The 27,446-nt window shown below is 42.8% G+C and overlaps 1 protein-coding gene across 1 annotated transcript in view; it reads right to left on the reverse strand.

Moving 5' to 3' along the window:
* ATF7IP (activating transcription factor 7 interacting protein) overlaps positions 1 to 27,446 on the reverse strand; it is a 207,813-nt gene that overhangs the window by 13,255 nt on the left and 167,112 nt on the right. The window contains exons 4-12 of the mRNA XM_053721339.1: positions 14,189 to 14,334; positions 13,433 to 13,567; positions 13,186 to 13,251; positions 12,910 to 12,989; positions 12,434 to 12,525; positions 12,181 to 12,318; positions 11,341 to 11,955; positions 11,156 to 11,226; positions 10,572 to 10,641 (exon numbers count right to left, since the gene is read on the reverse strand). Of these exons, the coding sequence (XP_053577314.1) occupies positions 10,572 to 10,641; positions 11,156 to 11,226; positions 11,341 to 11,955; positions 12,181 to 12,318; positions 12,434 to 12,525; positions 12,910 to 12,989; positions 13,186 to 13,251; positions 13,433 to 13,567; positions 14,189 to 14,334 (1,413 nt within the window). The remainder of the gene's footprint in view (positions 1 to 10,571; positions 10,642 to 11,155; positions 11,227 to 11,340; positions 11,956 to 12,180; positions 12,319 to 12,433; positions 12,526 to 12,909; positions 12,990 to 13,185; positions 13,252 to 13,432; positions 13,568 to 14,188; positions 14,335 to 27,446) is intronic.

Here is a 27,446-nt window from a genome sequence, read left to right on the forward strand (position 1 = left end):
TCTTACAGCATCTACGCGCTCTGTATCTCGTCTAACCCCAGAGCTATCGCGCTTGCCTCTTAATTCAGGCAATCTGGCTAATACCTCTGACAGGGTATTATTCATGATTGCAGCCATGTCCTGCAAAGTAATCGCTTTGGGCGTCCCTGATGTACTTAGCGTGAGTCCCTTGAGCGGGAGGCGAAGGGTCCGACACGTGGGGAGAGTTAGTCTGCATAACTTCCCCCTCGACAGAACCCTCTGGTGACAATTCTTTTATAAATAAAGACTGATCTTTACTGTTTAAGGTGAAATCAATACATTTAGTACAAATTCTCCTATGGGGCTCCACCATGGCTTTTAAACATAATGAACAAGTAGTTTCCTCTGTGTCAGACATGTTTATACAGACTAGCAATGAGACTAGCAAGCTTGGAAAACACTTTAAACCAAGTTAACAAGCAATATAAAAAACGTTACTGCGCCTTTAAGAAAAACAAATTGACAAAATTTGAAATAACAGTGAAAAAAGGCAGTTACACTAACGAAATTTTTACAGTGTATGTAACAAGTTAGCAGAGCATTGCACCCACTTGCAAATGGATGATTAACCCCTTAATACCAAAACGGAATAATAAATGACAAAAACCTTTTTAAAACCAGTCACAACAGCTGCCACAGCTCTACTGTGGCTGTTACCTTCCTCAAACACGACTTTTGAAGCCTTTTGAGCCCTTCAGAGATGTCCTGTATCAAGCAGAGGGAAGCTGAATGTCTCTGTAATTTTTGCTGCGCAAAAAAGCGCTACAATAGGCCCCTCCCACTCATATTACAACAGTGGAAAGCCTCAGGAAACTGTTTCTAGGCAAAAATCAAGCCAGCCATGTGGAAAAAAACTAGGCCCCAATAAGTTTTATCACCAAACATATATAAAAACGATTAACATGTCAGCAAACGTTTTATATTGCACTTTTATAAGAGTATGTATCTCTGTTAATAAGCCTGATACCAGTCGCTATTAAATCACTGCATTTAGGGCTTAACTTACATTAATCCGGTATCAGCAGCATTTTCTAGCAAATTCCATCCCTAGAAAAATGTTAACTGCACATACCTTATTGCAGGAAAACCTGCACGCCATTCCCCCTCTGAAGTTACCTCACTCCTCAGAATATGTGAGAACGGCAGTGGATCTTAGTTACTTCTGCTAAGATCATAGAAACCGCAGGCAGATTCTTCTTCTAAATACTGCCTGAGATAAAATAGTACGCTCCGGTACCATTTAAAAATAAACTTTTGATTGAAGAAAGAAACTAACTATAATACACCACTCTCCTCTTACTACCTCCATCTTTGTTGAGAGTTGCAAGAGAATGACTGGATATGGCAGTGAGGGGAGGAGCTATATAGCAGCTCTGCTGTGGGTGATCCTCTTGCAACTTCCTGTTGGGAAGGAGAATATCCCACAAGTAATGGATGATCCGTGGAGTCCACAGTGGGATTCACATGAGATTCTCTTCCTAGCCACTAGAAGGAGGCAAAAGTTTCCCAAAACTCTCAAGAGCACTTCATCCCTCCCACCTCATTGGTATGCCAGTTATACTTGAGTAGGAAAGGACAAAGCAGGGAAAGTAGAGGTGCAAAATAGGAACGGTCACCAAAAACATTTTCTTATCCATAAAAGTTGGGTGGGGATTGTGGACTGTCACTACCATGAAATAAATGAATTTCACATCAGGCAAGTATAAACTGGTTTTCTTTCATAAGTTGGTAAGAGTCAACAAACCATTATGCATGGGAACTCATACCCAAGCTGTGGAGTCCACAGCTGAGCGGGATAAAAAGCTTGGAATGTGCCAATTGTTTTATTTTTTTCCCTCAGACAATGCTGCCTGGAGGACTTTCCTACCAAATGCCGCTTCAGAAAAAGCAAAAACAGCAAAATGGTAGAATTTAGTAAAAGGATGACCATGTTGATGACTTGCAAAATGTGTTCAACTGAATTAGTAACAGATGTGGTAGAATGAGCTGTAATGCTTTTTTTGCAGGAGATTTACCTGCCTCCAAAGTAAGCCTTGAGAATCAAGAGCTTAAAGGGACAGTCTAGTTAAAATTATTTGTGATTCAGATAGGGCATGCAATTATTAACAACGTTCCAATTTACTTTTGTCAAATTTGCTTTGTCCTCTTGATATTCTCTGTTGACAGCTAAACCTAGGTAGCTCATATAGTAAATTCTAAACCAATGAAGGCCGCATCTTATCTCAGTGTTTTTGGACAGTTTTTCACAGCTACACAGCGCCAGTTCATATGTGTCATAGATAACATTGTGCTCACTCCTGTGGACCTATTTATTTAGGAGTCAGCACTGATTGGCTAAAGTGCAAGAAAAATGCCAGTATTTAAGTATTCTGGATTGGCAATGTGTTTGCAAGGATTTGATGCGTATAGTCATGTACTAATTAAATCTAGTAAGATTTTAGATGAAGAAAATGCATCTATAGTAATTATACAAAACAAAGAGCAATGGATTAGTTTATATTCTTAAACATTTGTTCATACGGAATTAGGTTTCAATTTGCATGGATAAAGAATTGCAAATAATAGATTCCTTTTGTTTCTTTAATATAAAAGTAGTTACGATAGGCTGGCTATGAAAGAATTAATGAATTTGTAAAGCCAGTATAGCTGTACCCAATAGAAACGCATTGTGGGTTTTAAATTCCTGACAGCATGTAGATTTTAACATACAGCTTGAAGTACGGCAAGTAGCCGAAACAAGTCAGCTGTTGTCAGTGTTTATTCTTTGGGACCACCACACTGCCTGCCTGTTTTGGGATGTTTTAAGACTTATTAATTTTTCTGCATCAATAAAAGTGTTTTAAATTTAGACAAGTGCTCCCAAAAGACTGCCAAAAGCAATGGACTATTGTATCTGGATCAAAAAAAAAAAAAAATCCTTTGAGCTATAGCCCTTACACCAGTGCTTTCCAAACTGTGTCGTGACACATTAGTGTGTCGGCAGCAGTGTGTAGGTGTGTCCCAGCTTCAGCTTAAATTTTTTTTAATTTAAAATTCTTTTTAATTTTTCTTTTGGTTTCCGATTTTCTGCCTGCTTGCTACGCATATCACGTGATTGATACCTAGTGGGTCACAGATCATCTTAACCTATTGGCGCAGCTTAGCGGGAACTGACACTATTCCCATTAGCGGCACACTGGCTCCTGACTGCACGTGTAGTCTCCTCAATCGGTTTGTGACTGCATGTGTAGTCAGTGAGTGGGACAGCAGTGTGTTTGCAGCTCGGGCACTAGTCAGTTGGACTTGCAGAGCTCTGAGGGCAGCAGCTTTAACGCTGAGCTGAAGTCAGAAGTCAAAGTGTTTTTATTTTTTTGCAGCTAGCTCCCAGTAGTGCATTGCTGCTCCTGCTCTTGATATATGGATAGGAAGTAGAAGCTTAAAAAATGCTTGATGATAAAATGCAAGTGTCTTTATCTAATATTCTACTAAATATTAAGAAACTGTGTTCATCCCATTAACCTCATACATCCCATTAAAATAGTAAGTAGCTATTGGTGTTTTTAAACTTTTTTTTAATTCTTACACATACATACTGTTACTTGTAAATACATTTTGTTTTTATATAATTTATGTATTTGTCCGTATCTCTTAAAACAAGTTAGTTTAACCTCCTGTTTGCTAGTACAACTGAATTACTGTGTCACAAAATGATGTAAGTCTAAAAAGTGTGTCACCAACATAAAAAATTTGGAAAGCTCTGCCTTATACCATTGGCGAAGCATACATAATAGAAGATGCTTTATATAAAGACTGAAGTCTCACACATGTTAACTGCAATTTAGATCTTCTTTGATCTGTTAAAGAAAGTTATTGTCTTGGAGTCTAGTATGGTCTGGTCTGTGGAGAAAAAAAATTATGCTTACCTGATAAATTTATCTCTTGACACGGTGAGTCCACAGATCATCTAATTACTATTGAGAATATCACTCCTGCCCATCAGGAGGCAGCAAAGAGCACCACAGCAAAGCTGTTAAATATCACCTCCCTTCCCTCCAACCCCAGTCATTCGAACGAAGTAAAGGAGAGAAAGGAATCAACAAGGTGCAGAGGTGCCTGAGGTTTATAACATAACAAAACCCTGTCTTCAAAACAGGGCGGGCCGTGGACTCACCATGGCAAGAAATAAATAAATTTATCAGGCAAGCATAAATTTCATTTTCTAATGACACAGTGAGTCCACGGATCATCTAATTACTATTGGGAATCAATACTCAAGCTAGAGGACACAGATAAGGGAGGGACAAGACAGGGACCTAAACAGAAGGCACCACTGTTTGAAGAACCTTTCTCCCAAAAGAAGCCTCAGTCGAGGCAAAGTATCAAATTTATAGAATTTGCAAAAAGTGTAGAGAGGAACAAGTTGAAGCCTTGCAAATCTGTTCCACAGAAGCTTCATTTTTGAATGCCCAGGAAGAGGAAACAGCCCTTGTAGAATGAGCTGTGATTTTCTCAGAAGGCTGCTGTCCAGCAGTTTCATAGGCCAAGTGAATTATACTCCTGAGCCACAAAGAAAGAGAAGTAGCCGTAGCTTTCTGCCCCTTACGTTTCCCACGAGAAAACTACAAACAGAGCAGAAGACTGACGAAAATCCTTAGTCACCTGTAAATAGAATTTCAAAGTACGCACCAAGTCTAGGTTGTGCAGAAGACGTTCCTCATGAGAAGAAGGGTTAGGACATAAAGAAGGAACAATCTCCTTATTAATGTTCTGATCTGAAACTACTTTAGGAAGAAAACCTAACTTAGTACGTAAAACTACCTTATCCGAATGAAAAATAAGGTAAGGAGACTCATACTGTAATGCCGAGAGCTCTGAAACTCTACGAGCAGAAGAAATAGCAACAAGAAAAAACCTTCCAAGATAAAAACTTAATATCTAAAGAATGCATAGGCTCAAACGGAGCCTGCTGAAGAACTTTAAGAACAAGGTTAAGACTCCAGGGAGGAGTAACTGGTTTAAACACAGGCCTGATTCTGACCAAAGCCTGACAGAACGATTGCATGTTTGGTACATCCGCCAGACGTTTATGCAACAAAATAGACAAGGCAGATATTTGACCCTTTAGGGAACTTGCTGATAAACCCTTCTCCAAGCCCTCTTGGAGAAAGGACAACATTCTAGGAATCCGAACTCTACTCAAAGAGTAGCCTTTGGATTCACACCAATGCAGATATTTACACCAATCTCCAAGCAGTCAGCTTCAGAGAAACTAGATTTGGATGAAGGAAGGGCCCCTGAAGTAGAAGGCCCTTTCTCAATGGAAGTCTCCAAGGTGGACGTGACGACATCTCCCCCAGGTCTGCATACCAGATCCTGCGAGGCCACACCGGTGCTATGAGGATCACCGACACCCTCTCCTGTTTGATTCGAGCAATTACTCGAGGGAGGAGAGCGAACTGGGAAAATAAGTATGCAAGACTGAAATTCCAAGGTACCACCAGAGAGTCTATAAGTACCGCCTGAGGATCCCTTGACCTCAATCCGTACTTCGGAAGCTTGGCATTCTGCCGAGATGCCATGAGATCCAGCTCCGGCTGTCCCCATTTGAGTATTAAACTGGAAAACACTTCAGGGTGGAGTTCCCACTTTCCCGGGTGAAAGGTCTGACTGCTCAGAAAATCTGCCTCCCAGTTGTCCACTCCTGGGATGTGGATCGCTGAAAGACAGCAGTTGTGGGACTCCGCCCACTGAATTATCTTGGCTACCTCTGCTATGGCTAGGGAACTCCGAGTTCCCCCCTGATGGTTGATGTAAGCCATTGAAGTTATGTTGTCCGACTAGAACATGATAAACCGGGTCGAAGCTAACTGAGGCCAGGCGAGCATTAAAGATTATGGGTTTATGGGCAGAACCGACTCCGTCCGAGTCCATGTTCCCTGAGCCTTTAGAGAGCCCCAGACTGCTCCCCATCCTAGTAGGCTGGCGTCCGTTGTCGCAATTACCCAGGTGAGTCTGCGGAAGCAGGTTCCCTGAGAGAGATGATCCTGAGACAACCATCAAAGAAGAGAATCCCTTGTCTCCTGATTAAGATGTAATAGTTGAGACAGATCCGCATAATCTCCGTTCCACTGCCTGAGCATGCATAACTGCAGAGGTCTGAGGTGGAAACGGGCATGATGTCCATGGCAGCTACCATCAGACCGATTACCTCCATACATTGAGCCACTGATGGCCGAGGAGAGGACTGAAGCGCCAGACAGTAATCGAAAATCTTTGATTTCCTGACTTCTGTCAGAAAAATCTTCATTGATAGGGAATCTATTATGGTTCCCAAGAACACTACCCTTGTAGTTGGAATTAAGGAACTCTTTTCCAAATTTACCTTCCATCTGTAAGAACCTACCGTTGTCATAAATTGACCCTCTTGAACCAAGGGAAGAATTGAACGAATAGTTTCCATCTTGAAGGACAGTACTCTGAGAAATTTGTTTAGACTTGAGATCTAAAATTGGCCTGAAGGTTCCCTCTTTTTGGGAACCACAAACAGACTGGAGTAAAATCCCAGCACCTGATCCTGCATTGGAACAGGAACTATCACTCCCAGGTCGGGAAGATCTTGAACACAGTGTAAGAACGCCTCTCTTTATCTGGTCTACAGATAATCTTGAGAGAAGAAACCTGTCCCTGGGAGGAACAGTTTTGAACTCTACCTTGTATCCCTGGGACACAATGTCCACCGCCCAGGGATCCTGAACATCCCGAACCCAGGCCTGAGCGAAGGATAGTCTGTCCCCCACAACATCCGGTCCCGGATCAGGGGCAGACCCTTCATGCTGACTTTGAGTCATTGGCGGGCTTCTTAGCTTGCTTTCCCTTGTTCCACGACTGGTTGGACCTCCAGAAAGGCTTGGACTGTTCTTGTTTTGTAGAGGGAGAGGAAGGCTTACCCTTGAAGTTTAGAAAGGAATGAAAATTACTCTGACGTCCCTTCTGCTTATTCCTCTTATCCTGAGGGAGGAAATTACCTTTTCCTCCCGTAATGCCGGAAATTATCTCAGCGAGACCCGGCCCAAACAAGGTCTTTCCCTTGTAAGGGATCGCCAAAAGCTTAGACTTAGATGACACATCTGCAGACCAGGACTTCAACCATAAGGCTCTGCGAGCCAATACGGCAAAACCAGACATTTTTGCTCCTAGTTTAATAACCTGTAGGGAGGCATCCGTAATAAAAGAATTGGCCAACTTTAAGGGCCTTGATCCTATCCTGGATCTCTTTGAGGGGAGTGTCTGTCCGAATAGAATCAGACAATGCATCAAAACAGTATGCTGCCACACTAGTGACAGTAGCAATACACAACGCAGGTTGCCATTGTAAACCCTGGTGTACATACATTTTCTTGAGTAACCCCTCTAATTTCTTGTCCATAGGATCCTTACAGGAACAACTATCTTCTATGAGAATTGTGATCCTCTTGGCTAGCGTGGAAATTGCCCCTTCCCCCTTGGGTACCATCTGCCAAGACTCCTCGATAGAGTCTGCTATAGGAAACATCTTCTTAAATATAGGGGATGGAGAAAAAGGGATACCCGGTCTCTCCCATTCCCTACCAATAATCTCTGTAGCTCGATCTGGTACAGGAAAAACCTCCACCATGGAAGGTATATCAAAATACTTGTTTAGTTTACTAGACTTCTTAGGATTGACTATGACAGTAGTGTCGGAGTCGTCCAGGGTAGCTAAAACCTCCTTAAGAAACAAACGGAGGTGTTCGAGCTTAAACTTGAAAGAAACAACTTCAGTATCGGCCAAAGGAATTACACTGTCTGATTTCACCCTCAGATGCTACCGAAGTATCTTCCTCCTCGGATTTCTGGGAAGGGACATTCGGAATAGCCACAGTGTCAGCAACCTTACTCACTGATTGTTTACATTTCCTCTTGCGCTTTCCCTGCAGCATGGGAAAAGCAGACAACGCATCAGATACCACTGAGGACATTAGGGAAGCGATGTCTTGCAAGGAAACTCCAGGGCACTGGCTGTATGGACGCTAAATTTTGGGACGCTTAAGGAGAAAGCTGCGGCATATCTTGAACATTGTCAGAAGACTCCTGAACAGCATCCACCTTAGACAATGTTGGCTCAGGAAAAAGTCTATCCCTGTAATGTAAAGTTCTCTCAATTACATGAGGAACAGAAAGGGATTGATGGTTCCACATTAACATAAAAAAAATAAAGAACATGTAACATCTTGCAGGGTCTCTTGGTCCATCTTTATTCACCAATAAACCGAATAATAGAAACTGATATTTTATTCAGGAAATACCCCCCCACACGCCCCCAAAAAAAAACACGTTACTGCTCCTTTAAAATTAAACTGCTTTATTTTTCTGATTTAATAAAAACAAAGTAGCCCCAAAAAAACCATTCCGTACAACCTCTACACCTCAGCTTAGCTGAGGTGCTTACCTGCCTGACTGCAAATGGAGTGTACTATTCTGTTAGATAAACCGGACTCAACCTTTATTTTTCAGTAAATTGTGGTCCGGCAACCGCAACGCTGCTGTATCTGTGACGCAGCTGTTTCCCCACTCCGGAACACAGGAAGTGTAAGAGGGAAAAAGGGCATGCAATAGAAACTGCCGCCTTAGCTAACTCTGCCCATCGTGGGCGTTACAACGTTACCCTCCCGTTCGGCTAAACGTATTACTACAGCCGTCGGGAGTAAAGTAAAAACAACACCTACTGAGCCAAGATTCTCCTCGTCCCCAGTGCCTGCTATTAATAAACGATCCCCTTAGCAATATGCGAATGTGTCTTGTCCCACAAATGTATTTTAAAGTGCAATTATTTTTTCTGCAATGTGTCCCAGAAAAAAAATGAAGTTAGCACTTACCTTAAGACTTCTGCCAGGCAGCACAGCAGCTCACTAGGTTTGAGAGGCCAGCTACCTCACATGGACCTGTGGGTAGAAACAAAGACTGAGTAATCTTACTCAGGCTTGCAAGGATAGGGCAGCATTAATACATGGGAGGCGCAGTGAGGATTGTACCCCACAAGTTCCCATTGCTTGAAAGCCACCACTGCTCTACTAAAGAGACTGATATAGACTACAGCTACACCCTAGGACAAAGCAGAAAAATCTTGCACTACTGAAAAATAATAAAATCTTGCTTGAAGAATCTTCTTTTCCAACACCTACCTTTATTACTTCTAGGGTTGCACCGATACCGATACTAGTATCGGTACCGATACCAAGTATTTGCATGAGTACTTGTACTCGTGCAAATGCACCGATACTTAAACCGATACCTCCACTTCCTACCCATATGCTATTTTGTGGCGTTTTTTCAAACTGCATGTTCCCATTTCATTTTGAAGTGGAGACTAAACTAATAATTGTTTACTACTGTTCTGCCAATACAAATTGCTGTTATTTGTATTATTGTAGGAGAGATCACTGTGCCCCGTTCAGACAAACCCCTGAAGTACTGGTCCGTTAATAAACTGAGATTTCCAACTCTGGCTAAAATGGTCCAAAAATATCTTTCTGCTCCATGCAGAAGTGTGGAAAGTGAAAGACTGTTCAACTTAGAGTCGAACCTCCTTACTGATAGCAAAAACAGACTTATAGCTGAACATGCAGAGAGGCTTCTGTTCTGTTCTTTAAAAAGAACTTGCCACTAATTTTTGAAAAATTATTCTAATTGCTAAATTGGCTTTTTACTGCTAGTTCTCATCTTGCACAATGATGTTTAAAACATACTGTACTCTGAGGAACATCCATAGGTTAGCTTATATAATTGCAGGAAGAATACTCATGGCAAAAAGTAAGTTAATTCCAATGAACACTCATCCTGCAATTATAGGACTAGATTTAGATTATATTTGATTAAGCTTTATCAATGCTTTGTTCACATTTCTAACTCCATAGACTTTAATGGAGTAGGACATGTAATGAGAGCATTGGTAAAGCTTACCAGTCAAATGTAATTTAGCCCATAGTGTTGTTCCCCATGATTAAACAATGCACTGTTCTATTTTTTACTGTATTGCACTTTTGGTTGGTTGTGATTTTATATTTGTTATTTGTTGTTATTATTAATATATTTTATTGTAATATTTTTATTTATAAACATGTTCTGTGAACTTTATGACAAATAAAACTGTTATATTATTTCATAATGTCTTTTAAGTTACAGTCCTTCATAATTATAAAGAAGGAATCTTAAATAATTAGTCTGTATTGTGCTTGGTTAACTGTCACATGACATTAAAAAAAAAAAAAGTATCGGCAATTGGTATCGGCGAGTATTTGAAAACAAGTATCGGTACTTGTACTCGGTCTTAAAAAAATGGTATCGGTGCAACCCTAATTACTTCCTTGCTCTAATGTAGGCAAAGAGAATGACTGGGTTTGGAGGGAAGGGAGGTGATATTTAACAGCTTTGTTGTGGTGCTCTTTGCTGCCTCCTGTTGGGCAGGAGTGATATTCCCAATAGTAATTAGATGATCCGTGGACTCACTGTGTCATTAGAAAGAAAAGGAATGATTGTAAGATACAAAAACTCACCCTGAGAGGTGCTTTCCAGGTCTTCTTCATCCAGTGTAAGATCAATAACTCCACTTCCAGATTTTCCACCCTGAAAAATGACAAACACTTTTTAATATAAAATGTTAGACAAGAAAACATACAACACACAGACATGTTGGACTGCAGGTATAGTCCTTCCCACTGGAATCTGACACAGAAGTGGTGATAAATAAAGGCTTGGGCTAGTATAAAACGTAAACACACTCTTGTGAGGCACGCAGCACTAAAAAAACTGAATTACTTTTAGATTTTGTCAAGGAAATTGTTTTGCTTTTTCTTTACTTATCAGTGCTTTGTTTTTAGTAGGGATGTGCATTCAGAGTATTCAAGCAAAAACTAATGCTGAAGATGTCAGCTACATTCAGAGATTTTCGGAGATGATATATTCTTGTGAAAATGCAACACATTAAGATCTGTGCAAATCCAGAGTGCTGCACTTTTACAAGAAGAAATACTCTTGTTACTCCAAATGCACATCCCTAGTATTTAGGTGGTCAACTCTCCTGCCAGTGGTGGGCTGCCCACTTGCTTTACCCACATTGCTCTGTGAGACACTAACTCACCGGTGTGCTGCTCTCCGCGGTTCGTTTATTCGTCACATTCTCTGCTGCTGGCGTCCTATTGGTTTGCAGTTCTGAAAATTTAAAGAATATATATTAAGACTTCCCCAACAATTGCTGGTTGGAAATACCACTGTACTGCAGGACTTCCTGTCTCAAAAGCAGCGAGTGCCACGTATGACTTTTACCTGGTCTGGAAGCAACTGGAGATTCAGAGGACAATGCACTGTTAAATGCAGACTGTGGTGGTTTCATCTGTACAGAATTGCGGTTACCAACTTGGTTGTAGGAGGATGCAGCTCCGGTGGCTGATAATGGGGTTCTGGATGGTTGCACTGCTGAAGGAGTTGTAGGGATAGCTTGCACTGCTACAGGTGTGCTGGGGTTTGCCGGGGAGTTGCGCTGAATGCCAGGGCTGACCATTGAGGGGCTAGCAATGGGCTTAGTTTGAGCAATGGTCACTGATGGAGCTTTATTTAAATTACTGATTGCTGCTGCGTTTTGTACTGGGATGAATTCCACGTTGCCAGACTGCTGATTAGTAACTAATGTTCCTGTGGTGCCCTGCAGTATCTGTGACTGTGAGGACATGGCTACGGGGACATGCAAAATGACTGGCAAGGATTGCAAAGACACAGACATGGGCTGAGTGTTATTTCCAGACACCTGGGTGTTGCCAACCACTGTTGTAGTGCTGGGTGCAGGAAGCACAGACGTCATCACTGATGTGGAGGGGACAGGTGGAGAAGGTTTTGACTGGCTGCTTAAAAGATTCTGAGGCGTTCCAATACTCGCTGCGTTTACTGTAAGAAAAGAAAAGAAAAAAACAAACACTTTGAGAGATGGTTCGAGTTTAACATAAAAAAATGAAAAACAGTTTCTTATTCAGCAGTGTCAGAAACATTAAAAAATAAAGTTATTCACTTAATTAAATCTAAAAAGCAGGTTACAGTCATCACCTTAATGTGATAATGGTGCAAGTAATATTTGAGATTACACAGAAACACACAACAGGTCCCTAAACTCACTTCTCTGCTGGATTAGTTTCCAGTCAGGCTGTGTCCTTCCTTGTACACCAGCACTGGATTGTGACTGACTCACAGACAGCTGCGTAGAGTTAGTAGTGCGTAACGGCGTGCTTGAAGCAGCAGGAGCTGGAGACTGACCTGGAATTAAACAAAATGACATTGTCATAAAATACAGGCATATGTAGCATTTAAAACATAAAAATGACTTCTGGGAACACTGCATTACCCACATGAATTTCATGTAAAACCTTACCAGCACTGGATGTTGGCAAAGCGGCCGATGTGGTTGTGCTCTCTGATACATTTCGCTTTGTTTCTAACATCTGTCTTACAGTGCTGGCATTTCTAAGAACAGAAAAAGAAAAAAAAATTATATCCAAAAAGGTCCAAAAATACTTGCTCCAGTATTTTAACAATTATCTTGCCCAAATGTCAGAGCTGCATTAGAGGTGCAGGGGGTGATAAGAGGCTGGCACAGCAAGTTGTAATAAATAGGGAGTTTACATTTTACAAATCAGCTACAGATTCTCCCTCACTGGACATTTCTCTGGATCATAAAGTAATGAAAATGAATTTCAATTGTTCTCTTATTATGTACTACCCTCCCACAGTAAATACGAACTACTACTCACATTACAACGTCCTATTTACATACAAGCATGTGATACGGTATACAGGCTTGTGAAAACCAATGCACAAACACAATGACATTCATGACAAAAAGATTACCTGTAGGTCAAGGCGTTATTGCCAGCAGGCCCTTCATTTGCAGTTTTGCCTGGGGATGGGGGTTGGATGGCTGCAGACGGCTTTATGGACAGAATAAATAAAATTATTATTTTACAGTGATGCAGCAGGACACAGTCTTAAAACAAATACGGTATAATGCTACATTAGTCATGCTACTCCTCTCTCACATTATCATACCACAGGGAGTAATAATTAGAGATGAGGAACCACTACACTACATTTGACTGTGGAATAAGAAGCGCCTGGTCTCTTTACCTCTGGACGTTTTTTAAAGTCATCTTTGGCTGCTCCAAATCGCTTTGTTAACCGAGATATCTTAGCCTAGAACAGATATAGGGAGATTAGCATACAGTAGGTATTATGTCAGATGACTGTTCTCATATGTCATCATTTGCATTTCATTGCTTTGAGAGGCTAGCCGAAGTTAAACAGAAGGCAACAAATCTGTGCAAAGCCTGTGGGCACAGAGTAAAATCTTCCCTTACAGTCACTAGTGTTTTACCTGAATGGCACATAATATATTCTCATGCTTTTTGCATTCAATCTTCTCCACTCGAGTCTTCAGGTCTGCTAGAGTTTTGTCGAAGATGGCACATTGTAAAACATTAAGTTTCTCCTCCAGCATCTTGTGGATCACCTGTAGACAACATATGACTAATATGTAATTGCATGCAGATTTACAAGTCTCTAGCACTACAGGTGAATAAATATATTACACTAGTTCAGTGCCACATGTCAACCCTGCCTCATCGCTGCCTTTTCTGACAGTTTCCACATTTTTTCACTCCTTCAATGTCACAAGACCATCATCTCAAGTAAATAAGTGATGCAGTGTGCACTCCTGTGGCTATTTGTTTCCTAGAGGAAGACTTAGGTTGCTGTATCCATCACTGGCTATAGAACAAGCAGCCTGGGGAGAGCACAGGACATGCACAATACAGCCAATGAGAAGGGGGAATTACATCTATATATATATATTACATATATATCTATCGATGGGTAGCTTAAATTTTATTTTACAAATGCATCATTGCCATAAGCAAAATTTACACATACAGTTGTAACGGAAGTGAGGTGATTGTGTAATGTGTCACTACGCATCAACTGTATTTACTACGCCAAATACTATTTAACTAAATGAATGAATTCTAGTTGGGCAGAAAGTAACAAGGAGAAACCCGACGTAGCATATTTTACAGAAATTGTAGTTCTGTTGGGTTTTGATCACAGACGACTATTTACATGCCAATTACTTTACCTTCTGCAGTTTCACGTTGAGATCAACGCCTGCCGTAATCTTTACTTGTAACTCTGCGTCATAATCTTCCTCTTCAAACCGCCTTCGTTTCGAGCTTTCACTGTCCAGGTCTTCTGATTTGGAACGCTTCCTGCGGAAAATATCAGCTGAAGAGAAAAACAGAGGAAACAGTTTGTTATTGTGCAATTGGATCAATTATTTCTAAATATTTTTATTTAAAAAGTGTGTTCTTATAACAACAAATCTAAATAGTACTTGTCATGATTTAAATACTCTAACAGTAAGAAGCTATTTTAAAAAGTTTATTAAAAACAGAATTTATGCTTACCTGATAAATTACTTTCTCCAATGGTGTGTCCGGTCCACGGCGTCATCCATAACTTGTGGGAATATCTCTTCCCCAACAGGAAATGGCAAAGAGTACAGCAAAAGCTGTCCATATAGTCCCTCCTAGGCTCCGCCCACCCCAGTCATTCGACCGACGGACAGGAGAAAAAACAGGAGAAACTATAGGGTGCCATGGTGATTGTAGTTAAAGAAATAAATTCATCAAACCTGATTAAAAAACCAGGGCGGGCCGTGGACCGGACACACCGTTGGAGAAAGTAATTTATCAGGTAAGCATAAATTCTGTTTTCTCCAACATTGGTGTGTCTGGTCCACGGCGTCATCCATAACTTGTGGGAACCAATACCAAAGCTTTAGGACACGGATGAAGGGAGGGAGCCAATCAGGTTGCCTAAACGGAAGGCACCACGGCTTGCAAAACCTTTCTCCCAAAAATAGCCTCCGAAGAAGCAAAAGTATCAAATTTGTAGAATTTGGCAAAAGTGTGCAGGGAAGACCAAGTCGCTGCCTTACATATCTGATCAACCGAAGCCTCGTTCTTGAAGGCCCATGTGGAAGCCACAGCCCTAGTAGAGTGAGCTGTGATGCGTTCAGGAGGCTGCCGTCCGGCAGTCTCGTAAGCCAATCGGATGATGCTTTTCAGCCAAAAGGAAAGAGAGGTAGCAGTAGCTTTTTGACCTCTCCTCTTGCCAGAATAAACAACAAACAGAGAAGACGTTTGTCTGAAATCCTTTGTTGCTTCTAAATAGAACTTTAAAAGCACGAACTACATCTAGATTGTGTAACAAACGTTCCTTCTTTGAAACTGGATTCGGACACAAAGAAGGCACAACTATTTCCTGGTTAATATTCTTGTTGGAAACAACCTTTGGAAGGAAACCAGGTTTAGTACGCAAAACAACCTTATCTGAATGGAACACCAGATAGGGTGGATTACACTGCAGAGCAGATAACTCAGAAACTCTTCTAGCAGAAGAAATAGCAACCAAAAACAGAACTTTCCAAGATAACATCTTGATATCTATGGAATGTAGAGGTTCAAACGGAACCCCTTGAAGAACTGAAAGAACTAAATTCAGACTCCAGGGAGGAGTCAAAGGTCTGTAAACAGGCTTGATCCTGACCAAAGCCTGAACAAAAGCTTGAACATCAGGCACAGCTGCCAGTCGTTTGTGTAATAAGACAGATAAAGCAGAAATCTGTCCCTTTAGAGAACTCGCTGATAATCCCTTATCCAAACCTTCTTGGAGAAAAGAAAGGATCCTAGGAATTTTGATCTTACTCCATGAGAATCCCTTGGATTCACATCAACAGATATATCTTTTCCATATTTTATGGTAAATCTTCCTAGTGACAGGTTTTCTGGCTTGTATCAGAGTATCTATTACAGAATCCGAAAACCCACGCTTAGATAAAATCAAGCGTTCAATTTCCAAGCCGTTAGCTGAAGGGAAACTAGATTTGGATGTTCGAATGGACCTTGTACTAGAAGATCCTGTCTCAAAGGTAGCTTCCATGGTGTAGCCGATGACATATTCACCAGGTCTGCATACCAAGTCCTGCGTGGCCACGCAGGAGCTATCAAGATCACCGAGGCCCTCTCCTGCTTGATCCTGGCTACCAGCCTGGGAATGAGAGGAAACGGTGGAAACACATAAGCTAGGTTGAAGCTCCAAGGCGCTACTAATGCATCCACTAGAGTCGCCTTGGGATCCCTGGATCTGGACCCGTAGCAAGGAACCTTGAAGTTCTGACGAGACGCCATTAGATCCATGTCTGGAATGCCCCATAATTGAGTCAACTGGGCAAAGATCTCCGGGTGGAGTTCCCACTCCCCCGGATGGAATGTCTGACGACTCAGATAATCCGCCTCCCAGTTTTCCACTCCTGGGATGTGGATCGCAGATAGGTGGCAGGAGTTATCCTCCGCCCATTTTATGATTTTGGTCACCTCTCTCATCGCCAGGGAACTCCTTGTTCCCCCCTGATGATTGATGTAAGCAACAGTCGTCATGTTGTCTGATTGGAATCTTATGAATCTGGCCTTTGCTAGTTGAGGCCAAGCCCTGAGAGCATTGAATAATCGCTCTCAGTTCCAGAATGTTTATCGGGAGAAGAGACTCTTCCCGAGACCATAGCCCCTGAGCTTTCAGGGAGTTCCAGACCGCGCCCCAGCCCACAAGACTGGCGTCGGTCGTGACGATGACCCACTCTGGTCTGCGGAAACTCATTCCCTGGGACAGGTGGTCCTGGGTTAGCCACCAACGGAGTGAGTCTCTGGTCTTCTGATCTACTTGAATCACTGGAGACAAGTCTGTATAGTCCCCATTCCACCGTTTCAGCATGCACAGTTGTAATGGTCTTAGATGAATTCGCGCAAAAGGAACTATGTCCATTGCTGCAACCATCAACCCTACTACTTCCATGCACTGAGCTATGGAAGGACGTGGAACAGAATGAAGAACTTGACAAGCGCTTAGAAGTTTTGACTTTCTGACATCTGTCAGGAAAATCTTCATTTCTAAAGAATCTATTATTGTCCCCAAGAAAGGAACTCTTGTCGACGGAGACAGGGAACTTTTTTCTATGTTCACTTTCCATCCGTGAGATCTGAGAAAGGCCAGAACGATGTCTGTGTGAGCCTTTGCCTTTGAAAGAGACAACGCTTGTATCAGAATGTCGTCCAAGTAAGGTGCCACTGCCATGCCCCTTGGTCTTAGAACCGCTAGAAGGGACCCGAGTACCTTTGTGAAAATCCTTGGAGCAGTGGCTAGCCCGAATGGGAGAGCCACAAACTGGTAATGTTTGTCCAGAAAGGCAAACCTTAGGAACTGATGATGATCTTTGTGGATAGGAATATGTAGATACGCATCCTTTAGATCCACGGTAGTCATAAATTGACCCTCCTGGATTGTAGGTAAAATCGTTCGAATGGTTTCCATTTTGAACGATGGCACTCTGAGAAACTTGTTTAGGATCTTTAAAACCAGAATTGGTCTGAAGATTCCCTCTTTTTTTGGGAGCCACAAACAGATTTGAGTAAAACCCCATTCCTTGTTCCACGGTTGGAACTGGGTGTATCACTCCCATTTTTAACAGGTCTTCTACACAATGTAAGAATGCCTGTCTCTTTATTTGGTTTGAAGATAAGTGAGACATGTGGAACCTTCCCCTTGGGGGTAGTTCCTTGAATTCCAGAAGATAACCCTGAGAAACTATTTCTAGTGCCCAGGGGTCCTGAACATGTCTTGCCCAAGCCTGAGCGAAGAGAGAGAGTCTGCCCCCTACTAGATCCGGTCCCGGATCGGGGGCTACTCCTTCATGCTGTTTTGTTAGCAGCAGCAGGTTTCTTGGCCTGCTTACCATTGTTCCAGCCTTGCATCGGTTTCCAAGCTGGTTTGGTTTGTGAAGCATTACCCTCTTGTCTAGAGGCTGCAGAGTTGGAGGCCGGTCCGTTCCTGAAATTGCGAAAGGAACGAAAAACAGAATTTATGTTTACCTGATAAATTACTTTCTCCAACGGTGTGTCCGGTCCACGGCGTCATCCTTACTTGTGGGATATTCTCTTCCCCAACAGGAAATGGCAAAGAGCCCAGCAAAGCTGGTCACATGATCCCTCCCAGGCTCCGCCTACCCCAGTCATTCGACCGACGTTAAGGAGGAATATTTGCATAGGAGAAACCATATGGTACCGTGGTGACTGTAGTTAAAGAAAATAAATTATCAGACCTGATTAAAAAAACCAGGGCGGGCCGTGGACCGGACACACCGTTGGAGAAAGTAATTTATCAGGTAAACATAAATTCTGTTTTCTCCAACATAGGTGTGTCCGGTCCACGGCGTCATCCTTACTTGTGGGAACCAATACCAAAGCTTTAGGACACGGATGAAGGGAGGGAGCAAATCAGGTCACCTAAATGGAAGGCACCACGGCTTGCAAAACCTTTCTCCCAAAAATAGCCTCAGAAGAAGCAAAAGTATCAAACTTGTAAAATTTGGTAAAAGTGTGCAGTGAAGACCAAGTCGCTGCCCTACATATCTGATCAACAGAAGCCTCGTTCTTGAAGGCCCATGTGGAAGCCACAGCCCTAGTGGAATGAGCTGTGATTCTTTCGGGAGGCTGCCGTCCTGCAGTCTCGTAAGCCAATCTGATGATGCTTTTAATCCAAAAGGAGAGAGAGGTAGAAGTTGCTTTTTGACCTCTCCTTTTACCGGAGTAAACAACAAACAAGGAAGATGTTTGTCTAAAATCCTTTGTAGCATCTAAATAGAATTTTAGAGCGCGAACAACATCCAAATTGTGCAACAAACGTTCCTTCTTTGAAACTGGTTTCGGACACAGAGAAGGTACGATAATCTCCTGGTTAATGTTTTTGTTAGAAACAACTTTTGGAAGAAAACCAGGTTTAGTACGTAAAACCACCTTATCTGCATGGAACACCAGATAAGGAGGAGAACACTGCAGAGCAGATAATTCTGAAACTCTTCTAGCAGAAGAAATTGCGACTAAAAACAAAACTTTCCAAGATAATAACTTAATATCAACGGAATGTAAGGGTTCAAACGGAACCCCCTGAAGAACTGAAAGAACTAAATTGAGACTCCAAGGAGGAGTCAAAGGTTTGTAAACAGGCTTAATTCTAACCAGAGCCTGAACAAAGGCTTGAACATCTGGCACAGCTGCCAGCTTTTTGTGAAGTAACACAGACAAGGCAGAAATCTGTCCCTTCAGGGAACTTGCAGATAACCCTTTTTCTAATCCGTCTTGAAGGAAGGATAAAATCTTAGGAATCTTAACCTTGTCCCAAGGGAATCCTTTAGATTCACACCAACAGATATATTTTTTCCAAATCTTGTGGTAAATCTTTCTAGTTACAGGCTTTCTGGCCTGAACAAGAGTATCAATAACAGAATCTGAGAATCCTCGCTTCGATAGAATCAAGCGTTCAATCTCCAAGCAGTCAGCTGGAGTGAAACCAGATTCGGATGTTCGAACGGACCCTGAACAAGAAGGTCTCGTCTCAAAGGTAGCTTCCAAGGTGGAGCCGATGACATAGTCACCAGATCTGCATACCAAGTCCTGCGTGGCCACGCAGGAGCTATCAAGATCACCGACGCCCTCTCCTGATAGATCCTGGCTACCAGCCTGGGGATGAGAGGAAACGGCGGGAACACATAAGCTAGTTTGAAGGTCCAAGGTGCTACTAGTGCATCCACTAGAGCCGCCTTGGGATCCCTGGATCTGGACCCGTAGCAAGGAACTTTGCAGTTCTGACGAGAGGCCATTAGATCCATGTCTGGAATGCCCCACCGCTGGGTGACTTGGGCAAAGATTTCCGGATGGAGTTCCCACTCCCCCGGATGCAATGTCTGACGACTCAGAAAATCCGCTTCCCAATTTTCCACTCCTGGGATGTGGATAGCAGACAGGTGGCAGGAGTGAGACTCCGCCCATAGAATGATTTTGGTCACTTCTTCCATCGCTAGGGAACTCCTTGTTCCCCCCTGATGGTTGATGTACGCAACAGTCGTCATGTTGTCTGATTGAAACCGTATGAACTTGGTCCTCGCTAGCTGAGGCCAAGCCTTGAGAGCATTGAATATCGCTCTCAGCTCCAGAATATTTATCGGTAGAAGAGATTCTTCCCGAGACCAAAGACCCTGAGCTTTCAGGGATCCCCAGACCGCGCCCCAGCCCATCAGACTGGCGTCGGTCGTGACAATGACCCACTCTGGTCTGCGGAACGTCATCCCTTGTGACAGATTGTCCAGGGACAGCCACCAACGGAGTGAGTCTCTGGTCCTCTGATTTACTTGTATCTTCGGAGACAAGTCTGTATAGTCCCCATTCCACTGACTGAGCATGCACAGTTGTAATGGTCTTAGATGAATGCGCGCAAAAGGAACTATGTCCATTGCCGCTACCATCAACCCGATCACTTCCATGCACTGAGCTATGGAAGGAAGAGGAACGGAATGAAGTATCCGACAAGAGTCTAGAAGTTTTGTTTTTCTGGCCTCTGTTAGAAAGATCCTCATTTCTAAGGAGTCTATAATTGTTCCCAAGAAGGGAACCCTTGTTGACGGGGATAGAGAACTCTTTTCCACGTTCACTTTCCAGCCGTGAGATCTGAGAAAGGCCAGGACGATGTCCGTGTGAGCCTTTGCTTGAGGAAGGGACGACGCTTGAATCAGAATGTCGTCCAGGTAAGGTACTACTGCAATGCCCCTTGGTCTTAGCACCGCTAGAAGGGACCCTAGTACCTTTGTGAAAATCCTTGGAGCAGTGGCTAATCCGAAAGGAAGCGCCACGAACTGGTAATGTTTGTCCAGGAATGCGAACCTTAGGAACCGATGATGTTCCTTGTGGATAGGAATATGTAGATACGCATCCTTTAAATCCACCGTGGTCATGAATTGACCTTCCTGGATGGAAGGAAGAATAGTTCGAATGGTTTCCATCTTGAACGATGGAACCTTGAGAAACTTGTTTAAGATCTTGAGATCTAAGATTGGTCTGAACGTTCCCTCTTTTTTGGGAACTATGAACAGATTGGAGTAGAACCCTATCCCTTGTTCTCTTAGTGGAACAGGATGAATCACTCCCATTTTTAACAGGTCTTCTACACAATGTAAGAACGCCTGTCTTTTTATGTGGTCTGAAGACAACTGAGACCTGTGGAACCTCCCCCTTGGGGGAAGTCCCTTGAATTCCAGAAGATAACCCTGGGAGACTATTTCTAGCGCCCAAGGATCCAGAACATCTCTTGCCCAAGCCTTAGCGAAGAGAGAGAGTCTGCCCCCCACCAGATCCGGTCCCGGATCGGGGGCCAATATTTCATGCTGTCTTGGTAGCAGTGGCAGGTTTCTTGGCCTGCTTTCCCTTATTCCAGCCTTGCATTGGTCTCCAAGCTGGCTTGGCTTGAGAAGTATTACCCTCTTGCTTAGAGGACGTAGCACTTTGGGCTGGTCCGTTTTTACGAAAGGGACGAAAATTAGGTCTATTTTTCGCCTTGAAAGGCCGATCCTGAGGAAGGGCGTGGCCCTTACCCCCAGTGATATCAGAGATAATCTCTTTCAAGTCAGGGCCAAACAGCGTTTTCCCCTTGAAAGGAATGTTTAGTAGCTTGTTCTTGGAAGACGCATCAGCCGACCAAGATTTCAACCAAAGCGCTCTGCGCGCCACAATAGCAAACCCAGAATTCTTAGCCGCTAGCCTAGCCAATTGCAAAGTGGCGTCTAGGGTGAAAGAATTAGCCAATTTGAGAGCATTGATTCTGTCCATAATCTCCTCATAAGGAGGAGAATCACTATCGAGCGCCTTTATCAGCTCATCAAACCAGAAACATGCGGCTGTAGTGACAGGGACAATGCATGAAATTGGTTGTAGAAGGTAACCCTGCTGAACAAACATCTTTTTAAGCAAACCTTCTAATTTTTTATCCATAGGATCTTTGAAAGCACAACTATCCTCTATGGGTATAGTGGTGCGTTTGTTTAAAGTAGAAACCGCTCCCTCGACCTTGGGGACTGTCTGCCATAAGTCCTTTCTGGGGTCGACCATAGGAAACAATTTTTTAAATATGGGGGGAGGGACGAAAGGAATACCGGGCCTTTCCCATTCTTTATTAACAATGTCCGCCACCCGCTTGGGTATAGGAAAAGCTTCTGGGAGCCCCGGCACCTCTAGGAACTTGTCCATTTTACATAGTTTCTCTGGGATGACCAACTTTTCACAATCATCCAGAGTGGATAATACCTCCTTAAGCAGAATGCGGAGATGTTCCAACTTAAATTTAAATGCAATTACATCAGGTTCAGCCTGTTGAGAAATGTTCCCTGAATCAGTAATTTCTCCCTCAGACAAAACCTCCCTGGCCCCCTCAGATTGGGTTAGGGGCCCTTCAGAGATATTAATATCAGCGTCGTCATGCTCTTCAGTAACTAAAACAGAGCAGCCACGCTTACGCTGACAAGGGTTCATTTTGGCTAAAATGTTTTTGACAGAATTATCCATTACAGCCGTTAATTGTTGCATAGTAAGGAGTATTGGCGCGCTAGATGTACTAGGGGCCTCCTGAGTGGGCAAGACTCGTGTAGACGAAGGAGGGAATGATGCAGTACCATGCTTACTCCCCTCACTTGAGGAATCATCTTGGGCATCATTGTCATTATCACATAAATCACATTTATTTAAATGAACAGGAATTCTGGCTTCCCCACATTCAGAACACAGTCTATCTGGTAGTTCAGACATGTTAAACAGGCATAAACTTGATAATAAAGTACAAAAAACGTTTTAAAATAAAACCGTTACTGTCACTTTAAATTTTAAACTGAACACACTTTATTACTGCAATTGCGAAAAAACATGAAGGAATTGTACAAAATTCACCAAATTTTCACCACAGTGTCTTAAAGCCTTAAAAGTATTGCACACCAAATTTGGAAGCTTTAACCCTTAAAATAACGGAACCGGAGCCGTTTTAACACTTTAACCCCTTTACAGTCCCTGGTATCTGCTTTGCTGAGACCCAACCAAACCCAAAGGGGAATACGATACCAAATGACGCCTTCAGAAAGTCTTTTCTAAGTATCAGAGCTCCTCTCACATGCGACTGCATGCCATGCTTCTCAAAAACAAGTGCGCCACACCGGCGCGAAAATGAGGCTCTGCTTATGCTTTGGGAAAGCCCCTAAGAAATAAGGTGTCTAATACAGTGCCTGCCGATATTATAATATCAATATACCCAGATAAAATGATTCCTCAAGGCTAAATATGTGTTAATAATGAATCGATTTAGCCCAGAAAAGTCTACAGTCTTAATAAGCCCTTGTGAAGCCCTTATTTACCATCGTAATAAACATGGCTTACCGGATCCCATAGGGAAAATGACAGCTTCCAGCATTACATCGTCTTGTTAGAATGTGTCATACCTCAAGCAGCAAGAGACTGCACACTGTTCCCCCAACTGAAGTTAATTGCTCTCAACAGTCCTGTGTGGAACAGCCATGGATTTTAGTTACGGTTGCTAAAATCATTTTCCTCATACAAACAGAAATCTTCATCTCTTTTCTGTTTCTGAGTAAATAGTACATACCAGCACTATTTCAAAATAACAAACTCTTGATTGAATAATAAAAACTACAGTTAAACACTAAAAAACTCTAAGCCATCTCCGTGGAGATGTTGCCTGTACAACGGCAAAGAGAATGACTGGGGTAGGCGGAGCCTGGGAGGGATCATGTGACCAGCTTTGCTGGGCTCTTTGCCATTTCCTGTTGGGGAAGAGAATATCCCACAAGTAAGGATGACGCCGTGGACCGGACACACCTATGTTGGAGAAATTAGACTTATTCTTGGCTTTGAAAGGCCTATCTTGTGGGAGGGCGTGGCCCTTACCCCCAGTGATGTCTGAGATAATCTCTTTCAATTCTGGCCCAAAAAGAGTTTTACCCTTGAAAGGGATATTAAGCAATTTTGTCTTGGAAGATACATCCGCTGGCCAAGACTTTAGACAGAGCGCTCTGCGCGCCACAATTGCAAACCCAGAATTTTTCGCCGCTAATCTAGCTAACTGCAAAGCGGCATCTAAAATAAAGGAATTAGCTAACTTAAGTGCGTGAACTCTGTCCATAACCTCCTCATACGGAGTCTCTCTACTGAGCGACTTTTCTAGTTCCTCGAACCAGAACCACGCTGCTGTAGTGACAGAAATAATGCACGAAATAGGTTGCAGGAGGTAACCTTGCTGTACAAAAATCTTTTTAAGCAAACCCTCCAATTTTTTATCCATAGGATCTTTGAAAGCACAATTATCCTCGATAGGAATAGTAGTGCGCTTGGCTAGAGTAGAAACTGCCCCCTCGACCTTAGGGACTGTCTGCCATAAGTCCTTTCTGGGGTCGACCATAGGAAATAATTTCTTAAATATAGGAGGGGGAACAAAAAGGTATGCCGGGCTTCTCCCACTCCTTATTCACTATGTCCGCCACCCGCTTGGGTATAGGAAAAGCGTCGGGGTGCACCGGAACCTCTAGGAACTTGTCCATCTTGCACAATTTTTCTGGAATGACCAGGTTGTCACAATCATCCAGAGTAGATAACACCTCCTTAAGCAGTGCGCGGAGATGCTCTAATTTAAATTTAAATGTCACAACATCAGGTTCTGCCTGTTGAGAAATTCTACCTGAATCTGAAATTTCCCCATCTGACAAAACCTCCCTCATGGCCCCTTTAGATTGGTGTGAGGGTATGACAGAGCAATTATCATCAGCGCCCTCCTGCTCTACAGTGTTTAAAACTGAGCAATCGCGCTTTCTCTGATATGCAGGCATTTTGGATAAAATATTTGCTATGGAGTTATCCATTACTGCCGTCAATTGTTGCATAGTAATAAGCATTGGCGCGCTAAAAGTACTAGGGGTCTCCTGCGTGGGCAAAACTGGTGTAGACACAGAAGGAGATGATGTAGAACTATGTCTACTCCCTTCATCTGATGAATCATCTTGGGCAACTTTACTATCTGTGGCAGTACTGTCCTTACTTTGTTTGGACGCTATGGCACAATTATCACACAATTTTGAAGGGGGAGACACATTGGCTTCCATACATACAGAACATAGTTTATCTGAAGGCACAGACATGTTAAACAGGCTTAAACTTGTCAATAAAGTACAAAAACCATTTTTAAACAAAACCGTTACTGTCTCTTTAAATTTTAAACAGTGCACACTTTATTACTGAATATGTGAAAAACTATGAAGGAATTGTTCAAATTTAACCACAGTGTCTTAAAGCATTCAAAGCATTGCACCCCAAATTTGAGACCTTTAACCCTTAAAATGAAGAAACCGGAGCCGGTTACAGTTTTAACCCCTCTACAGTCCCAGCTACAGCCTTTGCTGCGACTTTACCAAACCCAGGGGGTATACGATACCAAATGAAGCCTTCTAGGAACCTTTTCAACAACTTTCAGACCCACACACATGCAGCTGCATGTCCTGCTCTCAAAAGTAACTGTGCAGTAATGGCGCGAAAATGAGGCTCAGCCTACTACAGTGAAGGCCCTTCCTGACTGAAAAGGTGTCTAAACCAGTGCCTGACGTTAAAAAAACGTTCCCCAAAGTTTATAAGTGTGAATATCAACATCAAGCTTTATAAAATGCCCAAATAAAGCAATCGATCTTGCCCATAAAAGTGTATCAGTTTTATAGCCCATATTAAGCCCTTTATTCTGCTTGAGACTAAGAAAATGGCTTACCGGTCCCCATGAGGGGAAATGACAGCCTTCCAGCATTACACAGTCTTGTTAGAAAAATGGCTAGTCATACCTTAAGCAGAAAAGTCTGCTAACTGTTTCCCCCAACTGAAGTTATTTCATCTCAACAGTCCTATGTGGAAACAGCAAACGATTTTAGTTACTGCTGCTAAAATCATCTTCCTCTCACAAACAGAACTCTTCATCTTTTTCTGTTTCAGAGTAAATAGTAAATACCAGCACTATTTTAAAATAACAAACTCTTGATAGTAGAATAAAAAACTACAACTAAACACCACATACTCTTCACCATCTCCGTGGAGATGTTGCCTGTGCAAAGGCAAAGAGAATGACTGGGGTGGGCGGAGCCTAGGAGGGACTATATGGACAGCTTTTGCTGTACTCTTTGCCATTTCCTGTTGGGGAAGAGATATTCCCACAAGTTATGGATGACGCCGTGGACCGGACACACCAATGTTGGAGAAAATTATTTATTTAAATAAAAAAAAAAAAAAAAAAAAAAAAAAAAAATATATATGCTTACCTAATCAAATGTATTTATTTCCGGATATGGTGAGTCCACGGCTTGAGTAATTACTGTTGGGAATCTCTCCTGGCCAGCAGGAGGAGGCAAAGAGCCCCACAGCTAAAACTGCTAAGTATCACTCCCTTACCCACAACTGCCAGAAGGGAAATGGAGAAAAAAAAAAATGAGTAACACAAGGTGTAGAGGTGCCTAAGGTTATAGTCAAAAGAACAACAACCGTCTTAAAATAAAGAGTGGGGCCGTGGACTCATATCTGGAAATAAATTTATAAAGGTAAGCATAAATTTTGTTTTTCTTTCCTAAGATATGGTGAGTCCAAGGCCTCTATTTATTAAAGGCCTTGCGGACCTGATCCGACAGTGCGGATCAGGTCCGCAAGACCTCGCTGAATGTGGAGAGCAATACGCTCTCCGTATTCAGCATTGCACCAGCAGCTCACAAGAGCTGCTGGTGCAACGCCGCCCCCTGCTGACTCGCGGCCAATCGGCCGCCAGCACGGAGGTGTGAATCAACCTGATCGTATTCGATCGGGTTGATTTCCGGCGATTCCTGTCCGCCTGCTCAGAGCAGGCGGACAGGGTTATGGAGCAGCGGTCTTTAGACCGCTGCTTCATAACTGCTGTTTCTGGTGAGTCTGAAGACTCACCAGAAACACGGGCCATCAAGCTCCATTCAGAGCTTGATAGATAGGCCCCCATGGCTTAAGTACTGTTGGGAACCAATACCCAAGCTAGAGGACTCGGATAAATAGAGAGGGACAAGACAGACAGTCCTAAACAGAAGGCACCACCGCTTGAAGAACCTTTATCCCAAAAGTAGCCTCAGCCGAGGCAAAAAATATCAAGATTTGGAAAAAGTATGTAGAGAAGACCAAGTTGCAGCCTTACAAATTTGTTCCACGGAAGCTTCATTTTTGAAAGCCCAAGAAGAGGAAACCGCTCTTGTGGAATGAGCCGTAATTCTCTCAGGAGGCTGCTGTCCAGCAGTCTCACAAGCCAAACGAATTATACTTCGTAACCAAAAAGAAAGAGTAGTAGCAGTAGCTTTCTGACCTTTACGTTTCCCAGAGAAACAGACAAAGAGGGCAGAGGACTGGAGAAAA

The sequence above is a fragment of the Bombina bombina genome, chromosome 7, assembly GCF_027579735.1.
Source record: "Bombina bombina isolate aBomBom1 chromosome 7, aBomBom1.pri, whole genome shotgun sequence".
In the NCBI taxonomy this organism is placed as follows: domain Eukaryota; kingdom Metazoa; phylum Chordata; class Amphibia; order Anura; family Bombinatoridae; genus Bombina; species Bombina bombina.